Source organism: Diceros bicornis, chromosome 14 (genome assembly GCF_020826845.1).
Source record: "Diceros bicornis minor isolate mBicDic1 chromosome 14, mDicBic1.mat.cur, whole genome shotgun sequence".
In the NCBI taxonomy this organism is placed as follows: domain Eukaryota; kingdom Metazoa; phylum Chordata; class Mammalia; order Perissodactyla; family Rhinocerotidae; genus Diceros; species Diceros bicornis.
This window is the reverse complement of record NC_080753.1, coordinates 28,259,915-28,284,030: the sequence shown is the minus strand read 5'-3', so window position 1 is coordinate 28,284,030 and position 24,116 is coordinate 28,259,915. Positions and strand designations below refer to the sequence as shown.

General features: G+C 52.5%; 1 protein-coding gene across 2 annotated transcripts; it reads left to right on the top strand.

Moving 5' to 3' along the window:
• The first annotated feature begins 16,031 nt into the window (after positions 1-16,031).
• CDKN1A (cyclin dependent kinase inhibitor 1A) lies at positions 16,032-23,517 on the top strand. 2 transcript variants are annotated; one of them, XM_058554485.1, is made up of 3 exons: positions 16,032-16,125; positions 20,766-21,221; positions 22,017-23,517. In XM_058554485.1, exons 2-3 carry the CDS (start codon positions 20,777-20,779, stop codon positions 22,064-22,066), a joined length of 495 nt encoding a protein of 164 aa, XP_058410468.1. In that variant the 5' UTR covers positions 16,032-16,125; positions 20,766-20,776; the 3' UTR covers positions 22,067-23,517. The 2 variants fall into 2 exon arrangements, with proteins under 2 accessions (XP_058410468.1, XP_058410470.1); XM_058554487.1 differs by having other exon boundaries at positions 16,044-16,191.
• The last annotated feature ends 599 nt before the right edge of the window (positions 23,518-24,116 follow it).

Here is a 24,116-nt window from a genome sequence, read left to right as displayed (position 1 = left end):
ACATATAAAGTGCTTCAAACAGTGCCTGGCACATAGTAAATGGTTGAAAAATGCTAAATAAAATGAACTATAATTATGAACTGCAATAGCTCATCCCCAAGTTTTCAATGTTTCCTCCCAAAACCGCTGAGCTCGTTAGTTGCCTCCTCAACATCCATTCCACTCTTCCCACAGTCTCGATTTCTATTTGGGGATCTATGTGGTTCTGGGGAAACTGATTTCACTGTGACTTCACTTGGCCTAAGATGAGCCAACCAACCAGAAATGTGCTGGTGAACTGGATCCCAGGAGGGGGAGAGGGAAGCCAATTTCCATGGTGTAAATATTTCCTCCATGGCCAATTTCAAGCTACCAATGGTTTAACAACTGGCTGGCACAATTCTCAAATATTTCACCATCACCTGGTGAGCCAGTACTAGCTGGCTCCAGCACACCGTCGCCACCTCTTTAGCCAGAATACAAAAGTGCAAGCTTCTCCAATCAGTGAGAATCTCAGGACTTCTGCAACTCTAATCAAACATAAACCATTCCCCTGCACATTGTAAAATATAAAAGAACTTTGCAAAATGTATTAGGTTGAACATATGACATTGCCTGGTTTTTATCTTTATAAAGGACAATTACATATGATTCAACCTAACAGATCAAATACACAAGAAAATATGGTAGAAGAAAGAAAAAGAAAGGAATGAAGAAAGACGGAAGGAAGGAAGGAGGAGAAGGCGGAGAAGGAGGCAGACCCCACCAGAAAAAAATCTGAAATACGACTATGGGGGGTTTAAAAAGACATGTTAATCCTTCACTCCAAGATGGGTATTAAATATAATTTTGGACAATTAGCTTCTTTATTATTCAACTACATACCCTCTGGGAAGTATCATATTCTACCATACAAACTTATCTAACATCTTCATTCTTCCAACCTTGTTTTCGTGGCACTAAACCTAGATTCCCTTTGCATCACAGGCGAGAAATTCAGAAGGGTCTTAGAAGAGATTTTGGCAAGCACCTTTCGACAGGTTTTTGGGGAAACTCGGGGTCACGCTATCCAGGGAGTTCTGTTTTCCTGTGGCGTTTTTCTCGCCGTAAATTCACTTGCATCAAGTTGGGGCGTTAGGGAGCAGGTGGGGCGGGTTCCTTCACCTCTCGGAGCCTCAGGTAACTCACCTGTGAGGTGGGGCTGGCCGTGAGGATCAGACGGGGAAGGACACGCACGGGGAACGGCGCTCGAGCAGCAAGAGTCACTAAGTAAGACAATGTAGTCACCGAGTGGCTCTTAACGAGCCCAGCCCCAGCAGCTGAGGAGCGATGCGCCTGGGTACCCTTCCCTTTCCAGCGCCACCTCCCCGGCTCCCGGCGGCCCCCGCGGTGGGCGTGGCCCGCTTCCCAGAATGCCCCGCAGGTCGGGCCCGGTCCAGGCGGCAGTGAGCGGAGGTGCTGTCTCTGGGTGTCTTGGTGGGGGGACCCCAGCCCCAGCCCCACGGCGGAGGGCCCCCACCATGCCGCCAACCTCCTGCCACCTCCTACCGCGCATCCCACTCGAGCAGCATGCACACCTGCTCACCGCACACACCTGCACACACAACACACTCTGCTTTTGGCCCACAAATGACACTCCCTCACACTCAACAAACTCAACCATGGCACGCGCTCGGAGCATGCGCAAAGCACAACATGACTGCATCTGCACACAAACGCACGTCTCACGCCTAACATAGAACTCACAACATATGCACAGGGTTCAGTCTGCTGTCCAAAGAAGAGAATACCTCCCGCAACACGCCAAACACGGCACACACAACACACACACATTAGCGCACCCCACTTACACATGCACACACTAGAAACACTATGTATTTGCCAAGAGACTACACGAGTCACTCACACCCACACACGGAGTTAGACTTCGCACACACACAGCCCTACGCGCTGTTCCCTCCTCACACAAATGACATGCATACGTTCCACACTACACAAAATACAAAATATACACTTAAACCTCCGATGAGAAAATGCACATTCGTTGCACACAAACCGCATGTGTGCATTGCCTATACCATACTAAATCCAACACGCTATCCAAGCCCTACGCATATGCATGTTACAAACCCATGCACACATCATGTCTTCACACACTCAGCAACATACACCCAAGGTGCAAAACCCAAATGTACCAACGGATCCACACTACACCCACTGTGCACAAACACGAATAATCACACACATACCCACCCCTCGGCACACTGGACATATGTATAACCACACCAGACAAAACCACACCCATACCTGAACCACACAATGCCTAGGTACACCTACGGTGACCAGCCATCTTGGAAAGCCCAGAACTTGCTTGGTTTTAGCACGGACAGTCCTGTGCTCTGAGAAACCCCTCAATTCTGGGCCATCCAGGGCAGTAGTCACCCCCACACATGGTTCAGATGAATCAGACCTGGACCCCTAAGAGATACCACGGATAAAATCTGAGCTGCTCTGGGGGCAGTGAGATTAGGGGTAGAAGTAGCCCAGAGCTAAGGGGATCCAGGTGTGGCCCTCTGAGCACCAAGTCCTCTACCCCTCTTGTCTGTAGGGAGAAATGCAACTAGGGAGGAAACGCCTTAAAAACGAAGTTGTTGTCAGCACCCTCCAAAAAAACGGAAAAAGGCAGAGAGGCTCACACCTGACTTTGGGGTTTTACCCTTGGCAAAGCACTTTTACTGAACTTATCTGCTGCTTACAAAAACCTATGCGGTAGGTAGTGGAGGTGCTATTATGATAATGATGCCAGAGGAACACAGGCACCTGCTTGAGGTCACACAGCACAGTCAGCCAGAGCCAGTCTGGAAGAAGTCCTATCTCCCTGCTCACCACACCCAGGCTTCCCCCCTCCTGCCAGCTGTCTGCACAGCCCCCCTCGCTCCCCCATCCTGGCTGAGACACCGTGGCTAGAATCAAGAAACCACCTGTCTTGAGCCACCACCTTCAAAAGCTTTTCATTCCGTCCTAATGGAGCAAGGCGCCCTCAGGGTGGATTAGGCCTCCGCCTCCCTGTTGGGGTTTAAGGTACATCAAAAGAGCTCCCTGCACCAAAATCTCCCTCGCAGGCCCTGTCTGGTAGCTTGAAATCACACCAGGAGAGACTGATTTTAGGTAAAGCATTGTGCTTCGAAGGCCCCTGCTCAAAATGCACCTATATTCCTGGGAGGGACTCCCACGCTGCAGCCTCCAGCACCTTAGCTGGCATTGTCTCCCCGTCACTCTGTGCATTGCAACAGACATCGCCTAATGCCAGCTTGCTGATGCAGCAGGATTGTCTCTAGCAAGTCCTGAGGGAATGGGGCACAGAATGGGGAAGTTTGATCATGGCTGAGGGAGGGTATGAGAAGAGTGCAGAGTGACTTGGAGAGGGGAAAACAGGATAGTAGAGGTAGGAGCGTTGAGAAGGATGGGGACGCACCCTTGGCAAGAGTGGAAGAGACCCTGGGTCTAAGAAGGAAGGCAGAGGGAATGTTATGAACTTTCCAGAGATGCCAGGAAGTAGAAGACAGTCAGGTGTATAGGGTGGGCATGTGGGGGATGGAGCTGGTGGGAGGGGGCTTTTGTGGGGAGGCCCCTGGGAAGGGGACTGCTTATGGGGGACAGTCTGGTTCATTGCTTGGCAGCACCCTGAGCAGGACACTTGAGCAATCACAGATTATTCCTCTGGGGAAGTTGCAGAAGAAAGGGTACGGACATGGGAAAATGTTTGTGATGTATTGATAAGTGAGAAAAAGGAGGTTACAAAACAAGACAGAGAGTGGGATCCCTATTTTGTAACACCGGCTGGAAAGACACCAAGACGTTAGCCGTGGTTATCCCTGCTATGGTGAGGATGACTTGCATTTCTTCTTGGAGCCTTGCTGTATTTTCCAGACTTTCTACAATGAACTTGGAATATGATTTTTGTATGCACCAGGAAGGGTAATTTTAGAAGAAGATTAGTTGACTATTTATTGAGTGCTTATTAAATTCTACAGTGTTGGCACCTCACGTGATGCAGAGAAATGTAAGCCATGGCCACTGCTCTCAAATTACCCTTAAATCCAGCATGACACAGGGGTAGAGTTCTAGAATCAGACCCCCTAAATTCAAGTCCCTCTTCTGCAGCTTCCCAGCTGTGTGATCTGGGCAAGCGCCTTGACCTTTCTGTGCTTTGGCTGTCGAATCTGTAAAATGGGGATAATGGTGGTACCTGTGAGGATTAGTTGAGCTGATGCATGTGAACACAGAAGAGCAGCTGCCACAGGGTAATCAGGACCTGTGTGAGCTGTGACTGTTATTAGTGGTTAAGAGCTTTGCCTCTGGAGCCACCCTGTCTGGGTTCAAATCCTTCTTTGGTCTCTGTCTGGCTCTGGCACATGATTTAATCTCTATCTCTACCTCAGTTTCCTAATCTTTAAAACGGGGATGAAAGCAATGATGGAGTTGTCATAAAAAGTAACAGTAACTACGGGTAAAGTGCCTAGAACAGTGCCTGGCACATAGAAAGTGCTCAATAAATGTGAGCTGCCAGAATACTAATTATTACCGTTACTATTATTACTGTTATATGGGGGGGGCAGGAAATGGGGGTGAGGAACCACCCAAACACCCTGTGTAGAGCCAGCAGGGGGTCTGGGATGCATGAGCCAGGCTGAGCTGGGCACTGCGGGATGGCCCCAGCCTCTCTCTTGCCTCTCCTGCGTCCTCCTCCTGCCCAGGTGACTCTGGTCCTTTAGTTTTGGCCCCAGATGCCACTCCTTGCACGTACACAGCTCCCTGCCTGATCCTTATTTAGCCGCTCTCAGAGGTGGATATGTGGTGACGGTGATGAAGGGGGCTTCCACAATTCTCATTTGCCTGGGGAGTGTGCTGGCGATGTTATATTTATAATTGTGTCTCCTCTTTCTTATGGAAGATTTCCATCATTGCATAAATTTCTGCCCCACCTGGATCGTCCCTTGGTTTTAGGAAAGGGACTCCTTATTCAGATTTCCAAGGCCCCTCTGCTGATATCCAGCTCCTTTCTTTAACTGGGCCTGGTCCCCAGACACCTAGCTGGGTGGTATTTTTGTCCAGGTGAGCCTGTTTTCCTTTGTTCCCAGTGCATAGTATTTCATGTCTCCTCTTGCAGCCACAGCCTCTACTTGTCACCATTTGGGCTGGTAATATCATGAATGAATGAGTGAATGAATGAATGAATGAATGAATATACTCTGGGTCTGTTTTGATCTCAAGGAAACCCAGCAGGGAAATGGCTGTCTCCTGGGGTGGAGCAAAGTCCTTGGCAGACAGGGGAAGCTGGAAGGCCTTTTGAATCTAAGAAGCCTCTGAAATCCCAGTTGTTGGCAGCTTAGGCACGCAACTACAAGTCTAGTTGGGAAAATGTGTTAAGTCTGGGGAGTCAACCAGACACTGAAATGGATGAACAGTCACAGGTCAGGGAGAAGGGAGCCCTGTCCTACTGTGTTCTTGATTGACAGCTTGTGTTCCCCTTACATTTAGGCTTTATTAATGCTGCTCTGCTGGTCCACTTTATTGAAGACTTATGTTTTTATTTAAAAATGAGTGAAATCAACAGGAGAGGAAGGCTGCTTGTTGCAATGTTAGGCAGGAACTCCCAGTGTCCCTCTGGCTTTCTGGACTATATTTGGGAGGACTTTTCTAGGCTGTGCTCAGAACCTCGCAATTTATCCCACACTACACTCCTTCCTACTCTTTGCGATTGTTTCATGTGCCCCAACTTTGTCTCCTCTGCAAGTGTGAACTCTAGGAAGGTGGGGCCATCCACATCCCTGACAAACACTCAAAGCTGAAGAGTTGAGGTGTTAAGTAGGTGTGATGGTTAATTTGTGTCAACTTGGTACCCAGTTTTTGGTCAAACACAAGGCTAGGTGTTGCTACAACGGTATTTTTTAGGTGTGATTAACATTTAAATCAGTACACTTTGAGTAAAGCTGATTACTTTCCATAATGTAGGTGGGCCTCATCCAATCAGTTGAAGGCCTGAGAGAAAAGACTGAGGTTCCCACCACCCAAGAAGAAATTCTGCCTCCAGACTGCCTTCAGACTCAAGACTGCAACATCGACGCCTGCTGAAACCCCCAGCCTGCCAGCCTGCCCTACAGATTGTGGATTTGCCAGTCCCCGCAATTGCATGAACCAATTCCTTATAAGCAATCAATCTTTTTCTCTTTCTCCCCACTCTATTGGTTCTGTTTCTCTGGAGAACCCTAATACAGTGGGTCTGAATGTAAGTTGTTTTCTTGCTTGGAAAACTCATTCTTTTTTTTGTGTGTGTGTGAGGAAGATCAGCCCTGAGCTAACATCTATGCCAATCCTCCTCTTTTTGCTGAGGAAGACTGGCCCTGAGCTAACATCGGTGCCTATCTTCCTCCACTTTATGTGGGACGCGGCCACAGCACGGGCTAACAAGCGGTGAGTCAGTGCGCGCCCGGGATCTGAACCCCGGGCCGCTAGCAGCGGAGTGCGCGCACTTAATCGCTATGACACGGGGCCGGCCCGGAAAAATCATTCTTAATGTGAATGACTTTTCATGGTGTAAGTGGATGAGCAGGCACGGGTGGTCCGGGAGACCTCAGCAGGTCTTCTCGTCTCTCCCTCCGCTTCTGAGCAGGCTTGACTCAAACTCTCCGTCACAAAAAAGCATTAGGGATGAACATCTGATTCCTCCTCTGCCACCCGCCGTAATAGCAAAAGACTGGAGAGAGCCTAAACATTCATCCACACCGTGGAGTACTCTGCAGCAGTGACAAGGAACTGGGGGCGTTCTCTGTACCGATGTGGAACAGCTTGAAGACAAATTTAGTGAATAAAGCAAGGTGCCCAACACAGTGTTTCCCTCCGGGCGGGTGAAAAGAATACATACATATTTGCTTACAGGTCCACCATCCATCCTCCACAATTCCAAAATGCAGAAAACTCGGAAAAGCCAAAGGCTTTTCTTTGGTTTGTGGCAAAGGTATTTGGTAGCGAAACCAGAGCTGAAAGGCTGTGAAGCCATTTGTAGTTATTCTCTCTGTTGGTGTGAAAACCTTACACCTCAGACCTGGGTGACCCATCGTCCTGTTTGCCTAGGACTGAGGGGTTCCTTGGGCATGGAACTTTCGGTGCTAAAACCAGGGTGATGGGTCATCCTATACAGAGCCTATGGAGGTGGGGGTTGTTACAGAATGTATGTTATACACACCTATTGCCTGTCTAAATTCTGAAAAGTTCTGGATTCTAACACCCATCTATCCCCAAGGGTTTTGGATGAAAGACTGTGGACCTGGATGCTTACAGACTGTCCTGGAAGGAGACACAGCAACCAGGCACAGCCTCCAGGAAGGAAATGGATGGCTGGAGGGCAGGGGCGGGAGGGAGAGCTTTCACTGCATATCATTGTGCCTCTTTCGACTGTGAACCATTTGAATGTATTATCTCCTCAAAAAATAAATACAGGTAATTATGGAAAAACAGAACTCTGCACTTTGACTAAACTACAAATAGAATCTTACAGATTTTTGAAAAAATAAGTTACTGTGCTGCTGTTATTGATGCTGTCAAAGCAATATTGTTTTTCTGAGTCTGCTGATTCTACTGTGTCCTGTCCTCAGAGCCGCTTCATTTGTTGAGCCCGGGTTTGGGGGTCAAGAGATTTGGTTTTAGTTTTCTAGGCTGAGCGCCAGGTAGGTCTCTCCGGGAGCAGCAGGTAGACCCTGGCTCTGGTTTCAGCAGCATGCTCTACGGCCCCAGGCGATTTCTTCCTGGTTGTAGTTGTTATTATTATTTTGAAAAATCAATATCAATCATGCATAGCAAGCAGAAACAGGCTGGGTGAGCTGAAAAATGCCCCCATGCTCCCACCTTGGGTCTCTGGGTGATATAATTAGCTGGTTTTATCCAGCGGTGAGTGGGCGGCTTGCTCCCCTGGCACCCTTCGAGGCAGAGGCCAGGGGATGATGCAACAAAAGGCAAGCCCGGGCAAGGCCAAGCCTGAGCTGTGCAGGCCAGAGATGCTGATGCGATGCACTGGGGCGGGGAGAGGGCCGGAATGGATGGGGGCGAGTTTCAGGGCTGCAGGGGTGTGGGGGACCTGGCTGACCACGAGGCAAAGCTGGCCTTCTGCTCCCTCAGCCTTGAGCTCCCACCCTCCTCCCCCAAATCCTGGCTCCCTCCTCCCTTTCCCCTCTTAGTGACAGAATCTATTCTTAGTTCTCTCATTCTCACGGAGATGGAAGGGTCTGCTGAGAGGTGAGAAAGGGGGCCCAGTGGCTGGACAGAGTAAATCAGAGTTCCCAAAGCGTGAGGCAGGAGGGTGGGGAGATTTCCATCACCCGGGGAGGTTTTTCAAAATACCTGTACACTTGTGTTGCTGGCTGGCCCTCGCCCAATTTTGATGTGGTAGGTTCACATAGGGTCAGAAATTGGAATATGTTTTTTAATTCTGTTAATTATTATTTGAAATGGTATTAACTATTTAAAAAATATTTTATGAGGCCTCACAGCCTGAGAGGCAGACTGTACAGCACAACTCCAGGAGGCGCCGTCCACCCAGACTCAATGGTGCTAATGGTGCCCCTGGAGGTGGGCAACACAGTGGACCTGCTCCTCTCCCCAGAGACCACCACTGTCATTGTTTCTGTGTCTCCTTCCTGAGAGAGCCCATGTGTATGTTGGATCTGAGCATTTTTCAAAATGGGGTTCGCTTTCCTCCCCATCTCTCTGCTGAGAATCACTGAGCTAGAGAGAGGAAGGTCTAGCAGGGGGAGTTCAGGCATCTGCAAGGTGATACAGGAGGATTAGGCCTTCCCTGAAGTCTCACCAGAGCAAGCCCCCTATCCCCACCAGGTCCCAGCTGGGTGCCACATAGCCCATCAAGAACCTGTCAATCTCTGTACCTGCAATGTACATTGCATTTTGGGCAAAAAAAAAAAGGCCGCCTTTTCTTAGTAATCCTCTTGGGCCCCAAGGAGGTTTTCAGATGGATTTGCTGAGTAAGGGATTTTCCTGCATTTCAGTCCAGTGACTTCTCGGCAGACTTTGATGTTGACTAATAAAAACAAAACAAAAGAAAACCAAACAAACTTGTGTACCAGAAAGGGGAAGTTGGATCCTGCTATGTGACTTTAGACAAGTCACACTGTCTCTTTGTGTCCTGGTTTCCTTCTTTGGGAACATCACATCTACCTCGTTTTTTTTAACCTCTCAGGGAGGTCGTAAGATCACGGACATGAAAGTACCCATTTTATAGATGAAGACGTTGAGGTACAGGCTCACACAGCTCAGAGGTGGCGCTGTTCTTCTTCTTGTGGCCAGGTCCAGCGACTGGGCTGGAAAAGATTCTCTTGTGGGAAGAGTGGGGAGAGGAATCCACCTCATTCTCTTTCTGTGGCACAGACAGCTAGCAGGTCATCACAAATCTGTGCCCCATCTAGGGACTACATGGATGCTTTCGCATCCAGGTGGGCCATAGGACAGGTTCTCACCAATGGAAGGTGGGTGGGCAATGATGTGGGTCACCTCTGAGCCAGGTGTGAAGAAATGCACGTGCCTCCTTCACGCTCTTTCTCTTTCCTCCAGCTGGAAGCAGAGATCCGAGGGCCCTAGGATATGGGGAGCCACAGGATGCAAGGAGCCTGAGTCCCCGAATCAACACAGAGAGGTCTGCCCCTCGCCAACCAGAACCCCTCGACTGTACTCAAATGTGAGTGAGAAATAAACTGCTATTGGGCTATCACTGAGATTTGAGAGTATGTTTGTTGCAATGGCTAGCGTCATCCTAACACATACCCCCACTTTTCTCCCTAAGTCCAGCCCTGAGCTGCTCGCAGGCACCCAAGAGGAGACTCGGCAAGTTTCCCTCCCAGCAGGTGCAGGGTTGTTAGAAACCGCCAAGGGCGGGGGAGGGGCATCCTCTGCGCCCGGGCTCTGACTTTGGCTCCGCTGGGCCACCAGCCTTTCAGGCTTAGGAGTTGCAGCTGTTGCATTCCACAGTGTCTCTGGTGGCATTATGACCATGTGTGACACTCAGAGCCATCCTAGGGAAGCAGAGACAAGGACAAGCAGCTGATGGGGGGGGAGAGGAGTGGGTGGGGCTATAGCCAGAGCCTTGAGTCTGCCCTGACTCCCTGCCTATGTCACCTCAGCCAAGGCCCACACCTTCTGGAGCCTCCATTTCCCCATCTGTAATATGAGCCTAAAACACGTGTCCTGGATAGAGGAGGGAGGAGGTAGGGATGGTGAGGAGGGAGATAAGGCATCTGAAATCAGAGGATCCAAACCCAAGACCCTCAGAACTTTGATGTATGCTGGGGCTTTTTCTTGGGAGGGGCTTAAGACAATTTGTTAGAGAAGAAAAAAATGAAAGAATGCATAATTCCTACTCTTTGGGATCATCCAGAGGCTGTTCTGAGCCAAGGGGCCTGGGTAGAGAGGTATCTTGGGGGCTCCGAAGGCCAGCTCAGGGGACTGAACTCCGTGTCTGTGGGCAGTTCCCCTTGCCACCAAGTGTCTACTCTCAGGTGTCACGGTATCTGAAATTCCACCATTCATGCTTCATTCCTTTGGAGTCATTTTTGTTCCTCTACAAAAATGCAAGCAATGATAATCCCCAACATGTGTTCAGTGCTTTCTACTTGTTCCAATAACCCTGAGAGAGGCAGACAGACAGTCAGGCCCAGACACCTGGTGCGGGTGCTTCTCCATCCACTTCTCCCGTGACAGGAGGATTGTGGGCAGTTCTACTCCTCGGTGTGTATCCAAGAGAAACTCTCGTCCATGTGCCCCAGAGACCCGGGAAAGAATAATCACAGCAGCCCTATGCATAGGAACACAAAATCGGAAATAACCCCCATGCCCCTTGACAGGAGAAGGGATCACTGGACTTTAAATAACAATGAAAAGCATGGAGCCCGGTTTTAATTATGGATCGCTGCGTAACAAACCATTAAAACAGAGCGGCAACCCCAGTCATTTATTTGCTCACAATTCTGCAATTTAGGCAGGGCTCAGGGGATGGCTTGTCTCTACTCCATGAGGCTTCAACTGGGGAGGCTCAACTAGGGCTGAAAGATCAGCTTGCAGGATGGGCCCCTCATATGCTGGCTGTCAGCCAGATCAGCTGGAGCTATTGGGAGGGCAGGGCTCGGTTATCTCGGACCGCGTCTTCACATGACTGCTTACAGCACGGGGGTCTCAGAGTAATGCAGCTTCTCACAGGGGGCTCAAGGCCCCCAGGAATGGAAAAGCAGAACTTGCTAGACTTTCTCCAGGCTTAGGCCTGGAATGGGCACAGGGTTACTTCTGTCCCATTCTATTGGCTAAAAGTGTCACAAGCCAGATATATTTAAGGGGAGACAACTACAAAAGAGTGTGAATACCCAGAGACGTACTTCCCTGGGTGCCACAGACTTCCGCAAACCACAACCCCCCACAGCCACGTGGATAAATCTTAGCCACTGGATAACCTCCACATTTCAGTGACTTCACACAGCAAAGGGTGACTTCTTCCTCACGTATCTGTCCTACGCTCTCTGCTCCACACAGCCACTCAGGAACCCAGGCTGGTGGAGGGCCACCACGTTGAGGTGGTGCCATCTGGGACATGAGACTTCACTTCTGCCACAGCCGCGGAGGACAGAAATGCTGGAGAATTCACTTGGCCTCAGCCCTAAAGAGACCAATGTCACTTATGTTCATATTTCATTGGCTAGAACTAGTCACACGACCCTGTCTAAACTGCAGAGGGTGCTGGGAAATGTAGGAGGGCACAGAGAAAAACGGGTGAGCATTCCTGTCTTGGTCACATGTGACAAAACTACTGAAAACAAAGGAAAGTCCAACATAAAATTCAAGATACTGTCTACTTCGGGGTGGGGGAGGAAGGGATCAGGATAGTAGAGGAACTCACCGGAAGGTGTCGGTGATTTGTAATGTTCCAGTTTTTGGGTTGAGCAGTGAATGTTAATTATATACATATATATATATATATATATATATTTTAATGCATGAATGAGTGAACAGACAAATGAATAAATAAGAGAGAGGGCTCAGATGCAGCGGCACTAAAGCCTAACCTCAGAGTGCAAGTCAAAAATGGCCCTTCCATAAATATTGATTGAACTCCGGCTGAGGCTGCTAGGCCTTGAAGGTACAAAGATGAATAAAATATGGCTTATCCCCACCAGTTCCCAGCTCAGAGGATGCCACAGGCATGTAAACCCAGCAGGCCAGCGAAGCACAGTGAGTGGATTACTCACCAGGAGCTCTGGGAGCCAGAGGGAGCCCTGAGAAGGCCTCCCCACAAGGGGTCACGTAGGTTGGGTCATGAAGGATCAATAGGAGTTCAACACGTGAAGAAAGGAGTAGAGATGAGGTAGGTTGGTAAGAAACACTGATTCCAAGAAGAGTGAACAATATGTGCAAAGGTACAGAGAGCCCTTCACTCCTCAGGTGGCCTGTGTTCACAGCATTTCCTCACCACCTTCTAGTCCCTAAATGATCTGATCAACTCATTCACTCTGTGCTGTGCCACCCAGAAGCCTCTGCAGGAGCCAGGCACTCGTTCTCCCCACTGGCTGTTGCGAGTGTTGGCACTGATGCTTCAGCTGAGCCCTTCTTTAGGAATCAGCCTCAGATAAAGGAGCTCTCTTGCCCAAGTTCATGCACCCCTCTGCTCCAGGGACAGCCACATCCAAAAGACTGGTTGAAGCAGGGGTACAAAAGCCCAACCCCCTTGCTTCCATTCAGGGAACTCCTAGCTCAAGAGCTCCCTGTGGGCTCAACAGAGGCCTCTCTGGGGCCTCCAGCCTCCATCTCGGCCCAACTCCTCTCTCTGCCCAATCCTGTTTCCTTTATGGTCCCACAGATGCTGATTGCAAATGCAGTCCCAAGAAACCTCCTTCAAGCAAGTCTCTACTGCAGAGTGTGTTTTCTGGGAAACCTACCTAAGATACCCCAAAGTATAAATGATTACTCAATTCCAAGGGATGCCTTCCCCAGGGACATTTGTAGAGCAATAATAATAACTAGTATTCATGGAGTGATTTCTATGTGCCAGGCACTATGCTAAGCACTTTGCCTACATGATCTTATCTGATGAAGCAAGAATTCATGCCAAAGGAATGAATTTCTAACGGTGAAATTTCAGGCTTAGGCAAGGTGAAATTTCTAGCTTAGGGAGGCTAGAAGTGTTTATGTGGCACAAATTCTGTTACAAATTTCTCTGCCTAACTCTGTGGTCAGTCCTGATCTTTGTACTGGCTGGGTAAAGCCTCCAGAAGGTCAGGGTGGGGGTTCCCAATCTCCTTCTTCCTCAAAAAAAAAAAAAAAAGAAGTAAGCAAGGCTTCTTCTGCTCAGTAGTATAATAATATCTCTGTTCTCCCTCTTTTCTGGGGTCTCACTTCTTAGAAGGCCTGTGTGGAGGTAAATTCCTCTGAAAGCTGGCTGCCCGTTTGGGACTCCCCGGGCCTTTTCTGAGAAATGGTGACATTGTTCCCAGAACTTCCTCTCCCTTCCTGGGTACTCCTGCAGACACCTCTGAGCCCTCCTCACATCCTCCTTCTTCAGGCTCCAGCTTTCCACCTTTCCTTTCCGTCATCACCTGCCTCCTGGGTGGGGGCTGATCTGGACCCTCTCGCCCCCAGGCTGAGCCTCGCTCCGTCCCTAAGCTGCTTGCTTCCTGGGGAGCATGCCTGGGGAGCATGCCTGGGCAGCAGGCTGTGGTCCTGACTGGCTCTCTGGCCCTCAAGAACATGTCTCAACATGCTGAGCCCTGACATAGAAGAGGCCAGTGGCTGTTTTGTCCCTGGGGCTGCCTGCTTTGGGGGGAGAGGAGGGTGGTAGCAGACAGAAGACGCCCAGAGACCCCTGTGAGAGCTTGGTCTGAATTTCTCTGAACGGAATATGTGGTTTGCAGCAGATCCCTTGAGATTGGCCTGGGACCTGTTCTGTGCACACGTGTGTGTGTGTGTGTGTGTGTGTGTGTGTGTGTGTTTGGGGAGTGTGACTTCTAACAACCTTCTCCTTTGCTCTCTTCAGAGCGGAAGTCCTCCTTAAGGGCATGCCTAGCTACACGTTCAGGTGTAGGGTTGGACACTTTCTTTTGAGTACTGAAGCACTAGACACTTAGTAGGTGCCTAATAAATATTTGTTGAATTCTGTTGTGGTGGTGGTGTTGAGCTAGAAGTTATTAAAAAAAAAAAAAACCTCACTTCCCAACAACAACAACAAAAAGAATTATTTCATTGTGAAGCTCAGGACCACAAAACTTTAAGTAATTCAATACAAGCCTTCATTAAAAAATTTTTTTCCCCAGAGTAAACAGGCAGACAATGTCAAGTCTATTTGAAATGCCTGAGAGCCAAGGGGATTTAAGGCAGGAGGAGATGCTTGTCCCCTGCTGGACATTTGACAACCTAGGCTTCGGGTGGTGTGGGTGTGTGTGTTGGGGGTGTGGAGAAAGGAGCTGGGGAGCAGGGGGCTGGTCCTGGGGTCCTGGCCTGTTTGAGGCCCTCCTGAGGTCCGGCTACAACCCTGGCCTGACTCCAATACCAGGCAGGCCAGAGGGTCAGGTGCCACGCCCTCCCGCCCCTACCCTGGCTCCATCCCAGCAGTGAAGGAGGAGGCCTGTCCTCCCTGAGGTCAGCTGCATTAGAGGAAGAAAACTGGGCATGTCCGGGCAGAGATTTCCAGACGCCGAACAGCCCTAGGTGTCAGCAACTGCAGCTGCTCCAAGCGTGGATTCTATTTTTTAGTGGGAATTCTGTTCAGATTAACACTCTGTTCTCTGCAATTTTTTTAAAAGCAGAAACTGCAAATGTTTTAGGTGAAGGAAGGAGGCAAAGGTGAGGTGCAAGCAGGGCTGGGGGGTGCGGAGGTAGGAAGGAGCAGATGGGCACCTCACCTGCTTCTGTATCGGTCAAGAGTGCCAGTGGACATTTCCAGAACTGTCCTTCCTCAATGTCACCTCAGTAAGCTGCCTGGAAATGAGGGGTGCTGGTGTCTCCCCATTCTCGTGTTTCTAGAGCCACTGAAATAGAGGGGGCAACAGGCAGAGAGCTCTGGGTGAGACGCAAAAGGCCTATGTTCCAACCACAGCCATTTATTTGCTGTGTGACCTGAGCCAGGTCAATGAACTTCTCTGAGCCTCAGTTTACCCAGCAGTGAATGTGGGCTGTGTGAGGAATATCCAGGAGACAACTCACCAAATCCTTCTGCCCTTCCTGCCATCAAATCAGCTGCAGTCACAGAGGTTTCTTCTGTTGAGGTGAGAGAGAGGTGGGTGTGGGGAGCAGGAGGGGGTGGGGAGCTTAGTTCAATGTCAGATTTCCCCTGGAGAGACGTGGGCCCTTTCTGGGAAGTGTCTCCAATTCCCTCCTTCCCCGAGGCATTTGATGAGCAACAGCTTTGCATCCCTTTAGTTCTGTGGGCCTCAGTTTCTTCGTTTGTGAAATAAAGGGGATTGAATTCCGTTCTGGCCTCCCAGAGGCTCTGTTGGGGTGTCTGGGTGCCCCAGGTGCTCGGGGAGAGGCGGTGTAGTGAGGGATCCGCGGGAACAGCGCTGGTAGAGTGGGGCTTTTCTGGGGAGTGCAAAGTGAGACGCATCATTTTTATTATTTAAGGACTTTCATTTATTAACGTCACCCCTGGTCTTTTCAGCTGCTTTCGGTAAATCCTCGCCCAGAGTCGGCCCGCAGTGGGCCAGAAAGGGGCTCATCCTAACAACGCCATCCCCTTCTGGGGAGCGCCAACTCTCTCCCCAGCTAAAAATACCCAGATTTGTGGCTCAATTCGTGGGGAAATGTGTCAAGCGCACAACCCAGGCCGGGGGTGCGGGGAAGGGAGCGCGCTCGGGCAGCACGCGACGTCGGCCTCGGAGCTCCGCGGAGCTGGAGCGCGGCCAGGCCCGGGGAGCAGCCGCGGGTCCCGGGAGGCGGTCCAGGCGCGCTGGGGGTGGAGCCAGCGGTCCCGCCTCCAGGGCCGAGCCTTTTTACATGGGCTGCGCCCGGCGGCGCCAGCGGAGGTGTGAGCAGCTGCCCCGGTCGGTAGCTCGGAGACCCGGAGCCGGGCGCGGATTCACGGAGACCCCGAGACCCTCGGAGGAGGTGAGGGAGCCACGGCGGGCAAGAGCGGACCCAGGAGGCGGCTTGAGCTGAGCTGAGCGTGTCCGTGTGTGTATCCCTGCATGTCCGTGTGTTGTGTCCGCGGGGACGTGTGTATCCGGGGGTGTGTGCTGTGTTCACAAGTGAATGACGTGAGTGGGTCTGCGCGTGGGTCTCGGCGTTGCGCACACGGGTGTCTGTAAGCGCGCGTGTGACGGGGGTCGGGATGTGTTGGGGAGGGAGCACAGTATGAAGGTCCCCTGCCACGCTGCCGTCCCCTTGAAACACAGCTGGGGCGGGGGAAGGTGTGGACCCGCCGCCCCAGGAGCTCTCCGCCCGGCGGGTGCGCCCCGGGCCCCCCGCGCGGCTCGCTCGCGGCGTAAGGATGCACCCCTGTCCGCCGAGGGGCCCGGGAGGGGCGGGGAGCGCCGACCCGAGCAGGTTCCTCTGGGATCCGCTCCCGGGCGGCTCTCGGATCTGATCGGTGCCGCCCCGGCCCGAACCCCTGAGGTCTGGGTCCTCGACGCCGCCGTGTCCGCCACCCGGTGGCGCTGAGGTCAGCGCGAGCTGTGTCCCTGGCCCATGGGAACGTGTCAGGACACGTCCCTTAAGGGCAAGCGAGAGGGTGACTCACGGTGACAAGGAGACCCCGGGGAACGGGCCGAGTGAGATCAGAACCCCGCCCGGGCTGGGGGACAGTGGCGACGCAGAAGTCTCCTTCCCTACCCCTCCTCGGTTTGTCCCCCCCATAAACACAGTGACCTATTTGGCTGGCACAGAGTGTTCCCAGGGAAGCCCAGACACCGGGAGATCCAGGACCGGGTGTCCGGTCCCCGCCCCACGGCGCACTCTCGGGGACCCGGAGCCGCGGCCCCGCGCTGAGTGGGCTGGCGCACGCGGGTCAGTTCGGGAGGCGCAGGAGTCCTCCCCACCTCGCTCCCGCCGCCTGGAGCCCCCGGCCCAGCCTGCCCTTGGGGCGCGCCGATGGGCTCGGGGCGGGAGCGGTGTTCTGCGGCGCTGCGGGCCGCGCAGCCCCCGCCGGGGTGGGGTCGCGTCTTTGAGGGGTGGGGCTTCAGGGGGCGCGACGCTGCTCAGGGCCTCTGTCGCCTGCATCCGGGGGCCCGGGCGCCCCCAACCTAGTGGAGAATTCCCTCTCCGAGGGAGACTGGACTGGGCGGAGCAGGGGGGCGAGTGGTCCTTGGGACACAGCTGCCCAGCGCGGACCACAGCGCGTCCGCCCTGTCCCGGGCCCTCGGGGGACCCTTGCGCCCTCCTCGCGCGGAAAAGAATCTTGGAACTGGGTTTGGCGCTTTAGGGCGCCCGGGCGGCTCCCTCCCTCCGTCCCTCCCTCCACGTCGCGTTTCGGGGAGGCCTTTCGAGCGGTTTTGTTTTCCTTACTCCGGTCTATTTTTATTTTCCAGGGATCTGACTCATCCCGTGCTTTGGGTGTGGAGATAAGGTGGAGTGCGTGCGGTGTGTGTGCGCGCGTGTGTGCGTGTCACAGAGACGGCGCGAGAGCGCGCGGTTTCCTAACAGTGGCGGGGGTTTCGGAAGCCTGGCTGCCTCAGCGTGACGTGTTCGCGGCCCCTGGCCCCCTCCCGCTCTCCCCCTCCCCACCCGGGGTGACGCGCAGCCGGAGTGGAAGTGCAGTTTTGGCGGGCGGGGAGCGCCTTGCAGGAAACTGACTCATCACGACTCCCGGCCCCTGTCCCGGGCTCGGCCCACACCCCTCCCACCCTGCGCGTGATTTCCTGGGGGCCAGCGCCCCCTCGCGGCCCCGGCGCGAGTAGCAAACGCGCCTTCCCGCGGAGCGCGGCTTCGCCCGCCTCTCCTTCCCGCCGCTGCCCCTGGGCTGATCCCCGCACCCCCAACGCCGCTTAAAAAGAGCACCCCATTGGTTCAACAGTGTTTACCGAGTGCTCACTATTTACTTGGGGATTAAAATATGGTTGAAGTCTAAGGCACAAAGACCTACAAAGGAAGCTATTCTCAGTTACGTGTTTGTAAAACTAAGAGTGCCCGCTGAGCTGGGAGTTATGATAATGGGCGGCAGAGCAGATTTTGATGGGGAGCCTATGAGAGCCATAAGGGAAGAGGTGGTGGCAGCAGAGAGGGCCCCTGCCTGGACTCTGGTTCCATCTTCAGCTCCTAGAAGCCAGGGAATATCCAGCTCCCGGATAAAGACCCAAGCAGGCTTCTCCTGGTACCAATGGGGCACTGAGACCCAGAGTGTCCATTTCAGCCATCCTGTGTGTCCTCTCTTGGCGGGCACCCCAAGAGTGCCCATCTGGGCAACCGCCAAACACTTGTTTAAGTCTCCTCCTATTTGAGTTAAGTTGGTCTAGGGAGGGAGGGGCCTATCAATCTATATTTTGAAAAAGCTTCCCAAGTGGTTCTGCTGGGCCTCTCTGGTTAAGAAACCTCAAAATTAGGGAGGAAGTAGGGCTCAACACCAGAGCACAGAGCCCAGGGCAAGTAGGCCTGGCTTCAAATCCTGGCCGTGCCACTTGTGAGCTGTGTGACCTTGGGCAAGTTACTTAACTTCTCTGAGCCTTGGTTACCTCTTCTGTGAAAAAGAGCTAGTATACTCACTTTTTGGGAAAATTAATATTTGTAAACTTCTTAGAACAGCCCTTGGCACATAAAAATACATAAAAGAATACCAACCCTTGCCCTGAAGAGAGTGGGCAAAGGTTATTTTAGGGCACTGCCCCCTGTACTGTGTAACCCATCTATGGAGCAGTGGCCCTCGGCCTTTTTAGCTGTGTGGTGTGGGGACAAGTCTCATATCTGTTCGAACTCCTGCCCTTTAAAGTTGGTCTAAGTTCGCCTAGTGCCTCCCCTCCCCGTCAGCTGAGATGGTGGGCTCCACTCAGTGTGAGAGGTGGAGTGGGGAGGGGTAGATGTGGCACGGGGCCAGGGCTTCCTGCCCCAGGAGGTCACTCAGCAGAGCTTTCGCCCTCAGAGCCTGCAAATCAGGACTTGTCCCCAGGAAAACCCAGTCCCTGCTGAGGTTGTGCAGCCGCACACTCCTGGAGCCCAGCCAGAGCAGGGCAGGCGGGTGCCAGCCACCCTCATGGGCAAACTCACCCTCCTTCTCCTGAAGCGGAGGAGAGGAACCGGGTAGACCGGCTGCCTTTAATTTTCTTCGCCTGCAAAACGGGTTCCTTGGATGCTGGCAACACAGGGCAGGGGCTTTGAGGTCGTCTAGACTTCGGATCACCTGATGTGCCTGGCAGGATGTGGCTCAGCCTGCGAGAGATCAGCGCCCTGCCCTGCCCTGCCCAGCTCCTCCTCACCCCCAGGCCACCCGCCTGATGACATCCTTGGGAAAGGCCCTCAGCCCACAGCACCTGTCAGCTGCTGTCTGAGGGAGGTGGTGGCAGGGGCGTGAAGGGGAGGAGGCTCAGCCAGAAGGCAGAGGGAATTAATAAGACTTCTGTATACCAGGTTCCGCTCTGAGCACATCACCTCCATTCACTCAGTTAATCCTCTGAGTGTGCACTCTTCCTGTGCTCCATTTTACATTTGAGGAAAATAGAGCCCAGAGACAGTAAGCCCTTGCCAGCATCACCCAGCAGAGCCTGGATTCCAATCCAGGCAGTCTGGCTCCAGAGCCCTCACTCTCAACCACAGGACACGGCCTCTCGAGTCTTCCATCTGCCTTGCCTGGAGGGACTCCCCGACCAATGGTTTGAGCATGCTTCCACATCCGTGCCCTTGAAACTCTCACACAGCCCTACTTTACAGATGAGGAAACTGAGGCCCAGAGACATTAAGTGACTTTTTTTTTTTTTTTTTTTTTTGGTGAGGAGGACTGGCCCTGGGCTAACATCTGTTGCCAATCTTCCTCTTTTTTGCTGAGGAAGATTGGCCCTGAGCTAACGTCTATACCCATCGTCCTCTATTTTGTATATGGAACGCTGCCACAGCCTGGCTTGATAAGTGGTGTGTTGGTCCGCACCTGGGATCCGAACCTGCGAACCTCGGGTCGCTGAAGCGGAGCGCTTGAACTTAACCACTAAGCCATGAGGTCTGCCCCTTAAGTGGCTTTTTAAGTGGCAGAGCTAGGACTAGAACCCACGTGTTTTTTACCCCAAAGTCCAGGGTACTTTTAAGATCCAGAGCAGGGTTACCCACATGGGCATCTGGGCGGGAGATTCAGGATGCTGGCGGAGCTGTTGGCCTGTTTGTTCATTTGGGAACTGACCTCCTGGCCTGGCTGGGGTTGGGAAACTGCTGGACTCTGGCAATTCGCAAGTACGTACTCAGGGCATTCACACCCAGGAGGGACACCTCAGGGGGAAAGCAAATTGATTTTAGCTGATAACATGTGGTGGTAAACAGGACCCTGCTCCCTGCTGTTGCAGTCAACTTGCCTTTGTTGACTAGCTTGCCCTTCAGCTGCCCGCTGCCTCAGTGACACTGAGCTGCCAGGCTGGCGGAACTCTGCCCCCACCCAGTGTCTATGGGGGGGTTAGGGGGGCCTGTGGACAGAGGTGGTGGAAAATCAGCTGGAAGGATCCAGAGAGACCCTTTATCATGTTCTAGAAGGAAGACCTCCGCTGAGGTTGCACAGAGAAGCATGGCCTGGGAAGGGAGGGTCCAGTTTCCCGAGTGACCTGGGCCCCTTTGTGTCTCAGCCGCAGGCGCCATGTCGGAGCCACCCAGGGATGCTCAGCAGATCCCGCGGGCCAGCAGGGCCTGCCGCCGCCTCTTCGGCCCGGTGGACAGTGAGCAGCTGCGCCGAGACTGCGATGCACTGATGGCCAGCTGCGTGCAGGAGGCCCGAGAGCGATGGAACTTCGACTTTGTCACTGAGACGCCGCTGGAGGGCGACTTCGCCTGGGAGCGCGTGCGGGGCCTCGGCCTGCCCAAGATCTACCTGTCCCCCAGGCCCCGGGGCGGCCGGGACGACCTGGGAGGGGGCAAGCGGCCCAGCACCTCGCCTGCCCTGCTGCAGGGGACAGCTGAGGAGGACCACGTGGACCTGTCGCTGTCCTGCACCCTCCTGCCTCACTCCCCTGAGCAGCCAGAGGGGTCCCCAGGGGGGCCTGGCACCTCTCAGGGCCGAAAACGGCGGCAGACCAGCATGACAGGTGAGGCCAGGTGCAGGGAAGGACACTAGCGGACAAAGGCTCTCAGAGTTCGTGGTGCAAGGGCTAACCTGTCTGGTCCAGCTTGCCCATTAGGCGTAGGGGGAAACAGGCCCAGAGAGGGGAAGCGACTTGCCTAAGGCCACACAGCAAGTCTGCAGTCAAGACCAACTAGCATACATTTATCGGGAACATTCATTATATGCCAGGCCCTTTGCTAAGTTTCTAAGGCGGGTTTTGCTTAGTCCTTATAGCAATCCTATACCAAATAACATTCTTGCCACTCTTTTATAGGCAAGGAAACAGAGCTCAGAGAGGTAGAGTGATTTGCCTAAGGTCCCACAGCAAATTTGCAGTGGAGAGAAAACTAATGATAGTAATTTCCCGACTGCCCTGTCCCAACTTAACTCCCCTTCCCCATCACACACACACACACACGCACACACACACACGCTCCCTGTCCCCTTTCCCTGCCGATTTTGTTCTCTTCGGCACTTTTTCACCATCAACAGCTGCTTCCTTCTCTTAACATTGCCCGTCTCCCCCACCAAGATCTTATCTCCATGAGAGAGGGGTCTGTATCTCTCGTTCATTGCTGAGTCCCTGGCACCTAGGATGGTATCTGGCACACAGTAGGTGCTTGACAAATAATGAGCGAGTGATGCTGGGATTGGAGCACTTACTCTGCCGGCCCCTAGACCAGAGCCTTCATAGAGAGCGTTTCATGTATCCTTAGAGCACCGTGCCGCCGTTTCCCTCTTCCTCCCGGCCCGGCTGACTTCTCTTCTCTCTCCTCAGATTTCTACCACTCCAAACGCCGGCTGGTCTTCTCCAAGAGGAAGCCCTAACCTGCCTTCCTGGAAACGAGGGGCTGCCGCAGGCCCCTCCCACATCTGTTGCATCAGTCCTTCAGTTTGTGCGTCTTAATTATTATTTGTGTTTTAATTTAAACTCCTCCTCATGTACATACCCTGCTTGCCACCTGCCCCCAGCCTCTGGCATTATAACTATTTAAAAAAAAAAACATTAGCAGAATAATAGGCTTATTAGAGGGCTAGGTATTTTTATTATGCGAACTATTATTTAAAACCCTCTCATCCTCTGCTCTCCGTTTTGTCTCTCCCGGAGGTGAGGTGGGGCTGGTGTGACCCTCACCGATGGGGGGTACTCTCCGGAGGGGCCTCCCTCTGCTCACTGTCTCATGGGCCTTACAAAATCCCGCCCCTTTCCTGCATTCTTAGATCTGAATTCCTTACAATTTGAGAAGTAAACAGATAGCACTTTGAAGGGGGCCCAGCAGAGTGGGGGCATCATCTAAACTTTGGAGGCCCCTCGCCTCCTCTGAGGTTGGGCAGAGTTACCTCGAGGTGGGCACAGCCTAGGGCAGGGCTGGGGACTTGGCACCCTCCTGGCCCTTGATTCCCCCACTCTGTCCTGTGACACCTGGGGAAGGTAGGGTCCCGTAGCAAACCGCCCCGCCTCCCCTCCCGCCCCCCTGCTTCCCACAGGGTCCCAGCCTCAGTGTTTGGCCTCCACTCTGTCGGCCTTCCCTGCACTTTTCAAGGAGCCCAGATGCTACAGCCACAGCTGGGCTCTCCCCTCCCCCAGTCCTCCTCTCCCCTCCCCGATGTCCTTCTGTCTAGTACCCTCTCAGCCCTGGGTGGCAGCTCTGGGGCACCTGTCCCTCCCAACTCAGTGGACTGGAAGGGGAAGGGCCATGCTCGAAGTAGGGGTCTCCAGTTCTACCTCAGGCAGCTCAAGCAGTGACTGCCGCCTCCTCCTGGCTCTCGGGGTGGGGGACCTGGGTGGTCTGACAGGCCTCCTTGAGAGGGGAGCTCTCTGTCTTCGGGGTTTGTGTAGGGTGAGCGGATTTTTCTAGGAGGGAGAGAGTGACATCAGCCCCTGGAACTCATCCAAGGCCCTTCCCATCTGCGTCACCCTCCCCCATGTTGTCGCACTTTGAAAAGCAGCTGAATGAGGAGTCAGGTGTTTTAAGATGGTGGGAGTAGAGGCTGTGGATAGGGCACACTAATGGTCTGGTCTGGGCCTGGGAGTTGTTAAGTTGTTGTCTTTCCTGGCACTGAACATTGAGCCCCTGACTCCGAACTCCTTTCAGCTCCTGTCACATCCTGGCCTGGACTGTTTTCTCCCGGCTCCTATGTGTCCTGGTTCTCCTGTCTCCACCTAGACTGTAAGCCTCTCGAGGGCAGGGACCACGTCCTGTACTGCTCTGTGTCCTTCACAGCCCCTCCCACAGTGCTGCTATACAGCAGGTGCTCAATAAATCCTAATGACTTTACTTGTAATAGTGCTGTTGTGGTCAATATATCTTGACGTTTATAAGTAGGCAGAGGTTTTTTAAGTTGTTTTTATAACTTTAAAAATTAAGCATTTAAATTTAAAAAATGCAGAAATCTTTGCAAACAGAAAGACCATGAGGCAAAAAAGACAAATAACAGCAAAACAAAAACAATAAATCATCACACCTTTGCAAAAATTGCCAACGGTCGATATTTTGGCTTGTTGTGTGGTCTTTTTTAGTAAAGAACATATCATAGCTTGACATCATTACTCATCGAGTAAATGCAAATTAAAACCACAATAAGACACCACCAAATACCTACCAGAATGACTAAGATGAAAAAAACTGATGATGCCAAGTGTTGGCAAGATACAGACCAACTGGGCCTCTTATACCTTGTTGGTGGAAGTATAAAATATTTCAACCACTTTGGAAAACCATATCTTATAAAGATGCTTCCCCTCATGCTTACTCTATGACCCAGGAATTCTATTCCCAGGTTTGTTCTCAAGAGAAATGAGTACATAATTTCCACCAAAGGACATGTTCATAGCAGCATTATTCTTACCAGACCCAAACTGCAAACAACCTAACTG

What these genes read in the sequence shown, in the direction of transcription:
- CDKN1A (XM_058554485.1), top strand. Translation starts at nt 20,777, where the DNA reads ATGTCGGAGCCACCCAGGGATGCTCAGCAGATCCCGCGGGCCAGCAGG. An exon ending in GCGGCAGACCAGCATGACAG is followed by an intron (nt 21,222 to 22,016) that starts GTGAGGCCAGGT and finishes CTCTCTCCTCAG; the next exon opens with ATTTCTACCACTCCAAACGC.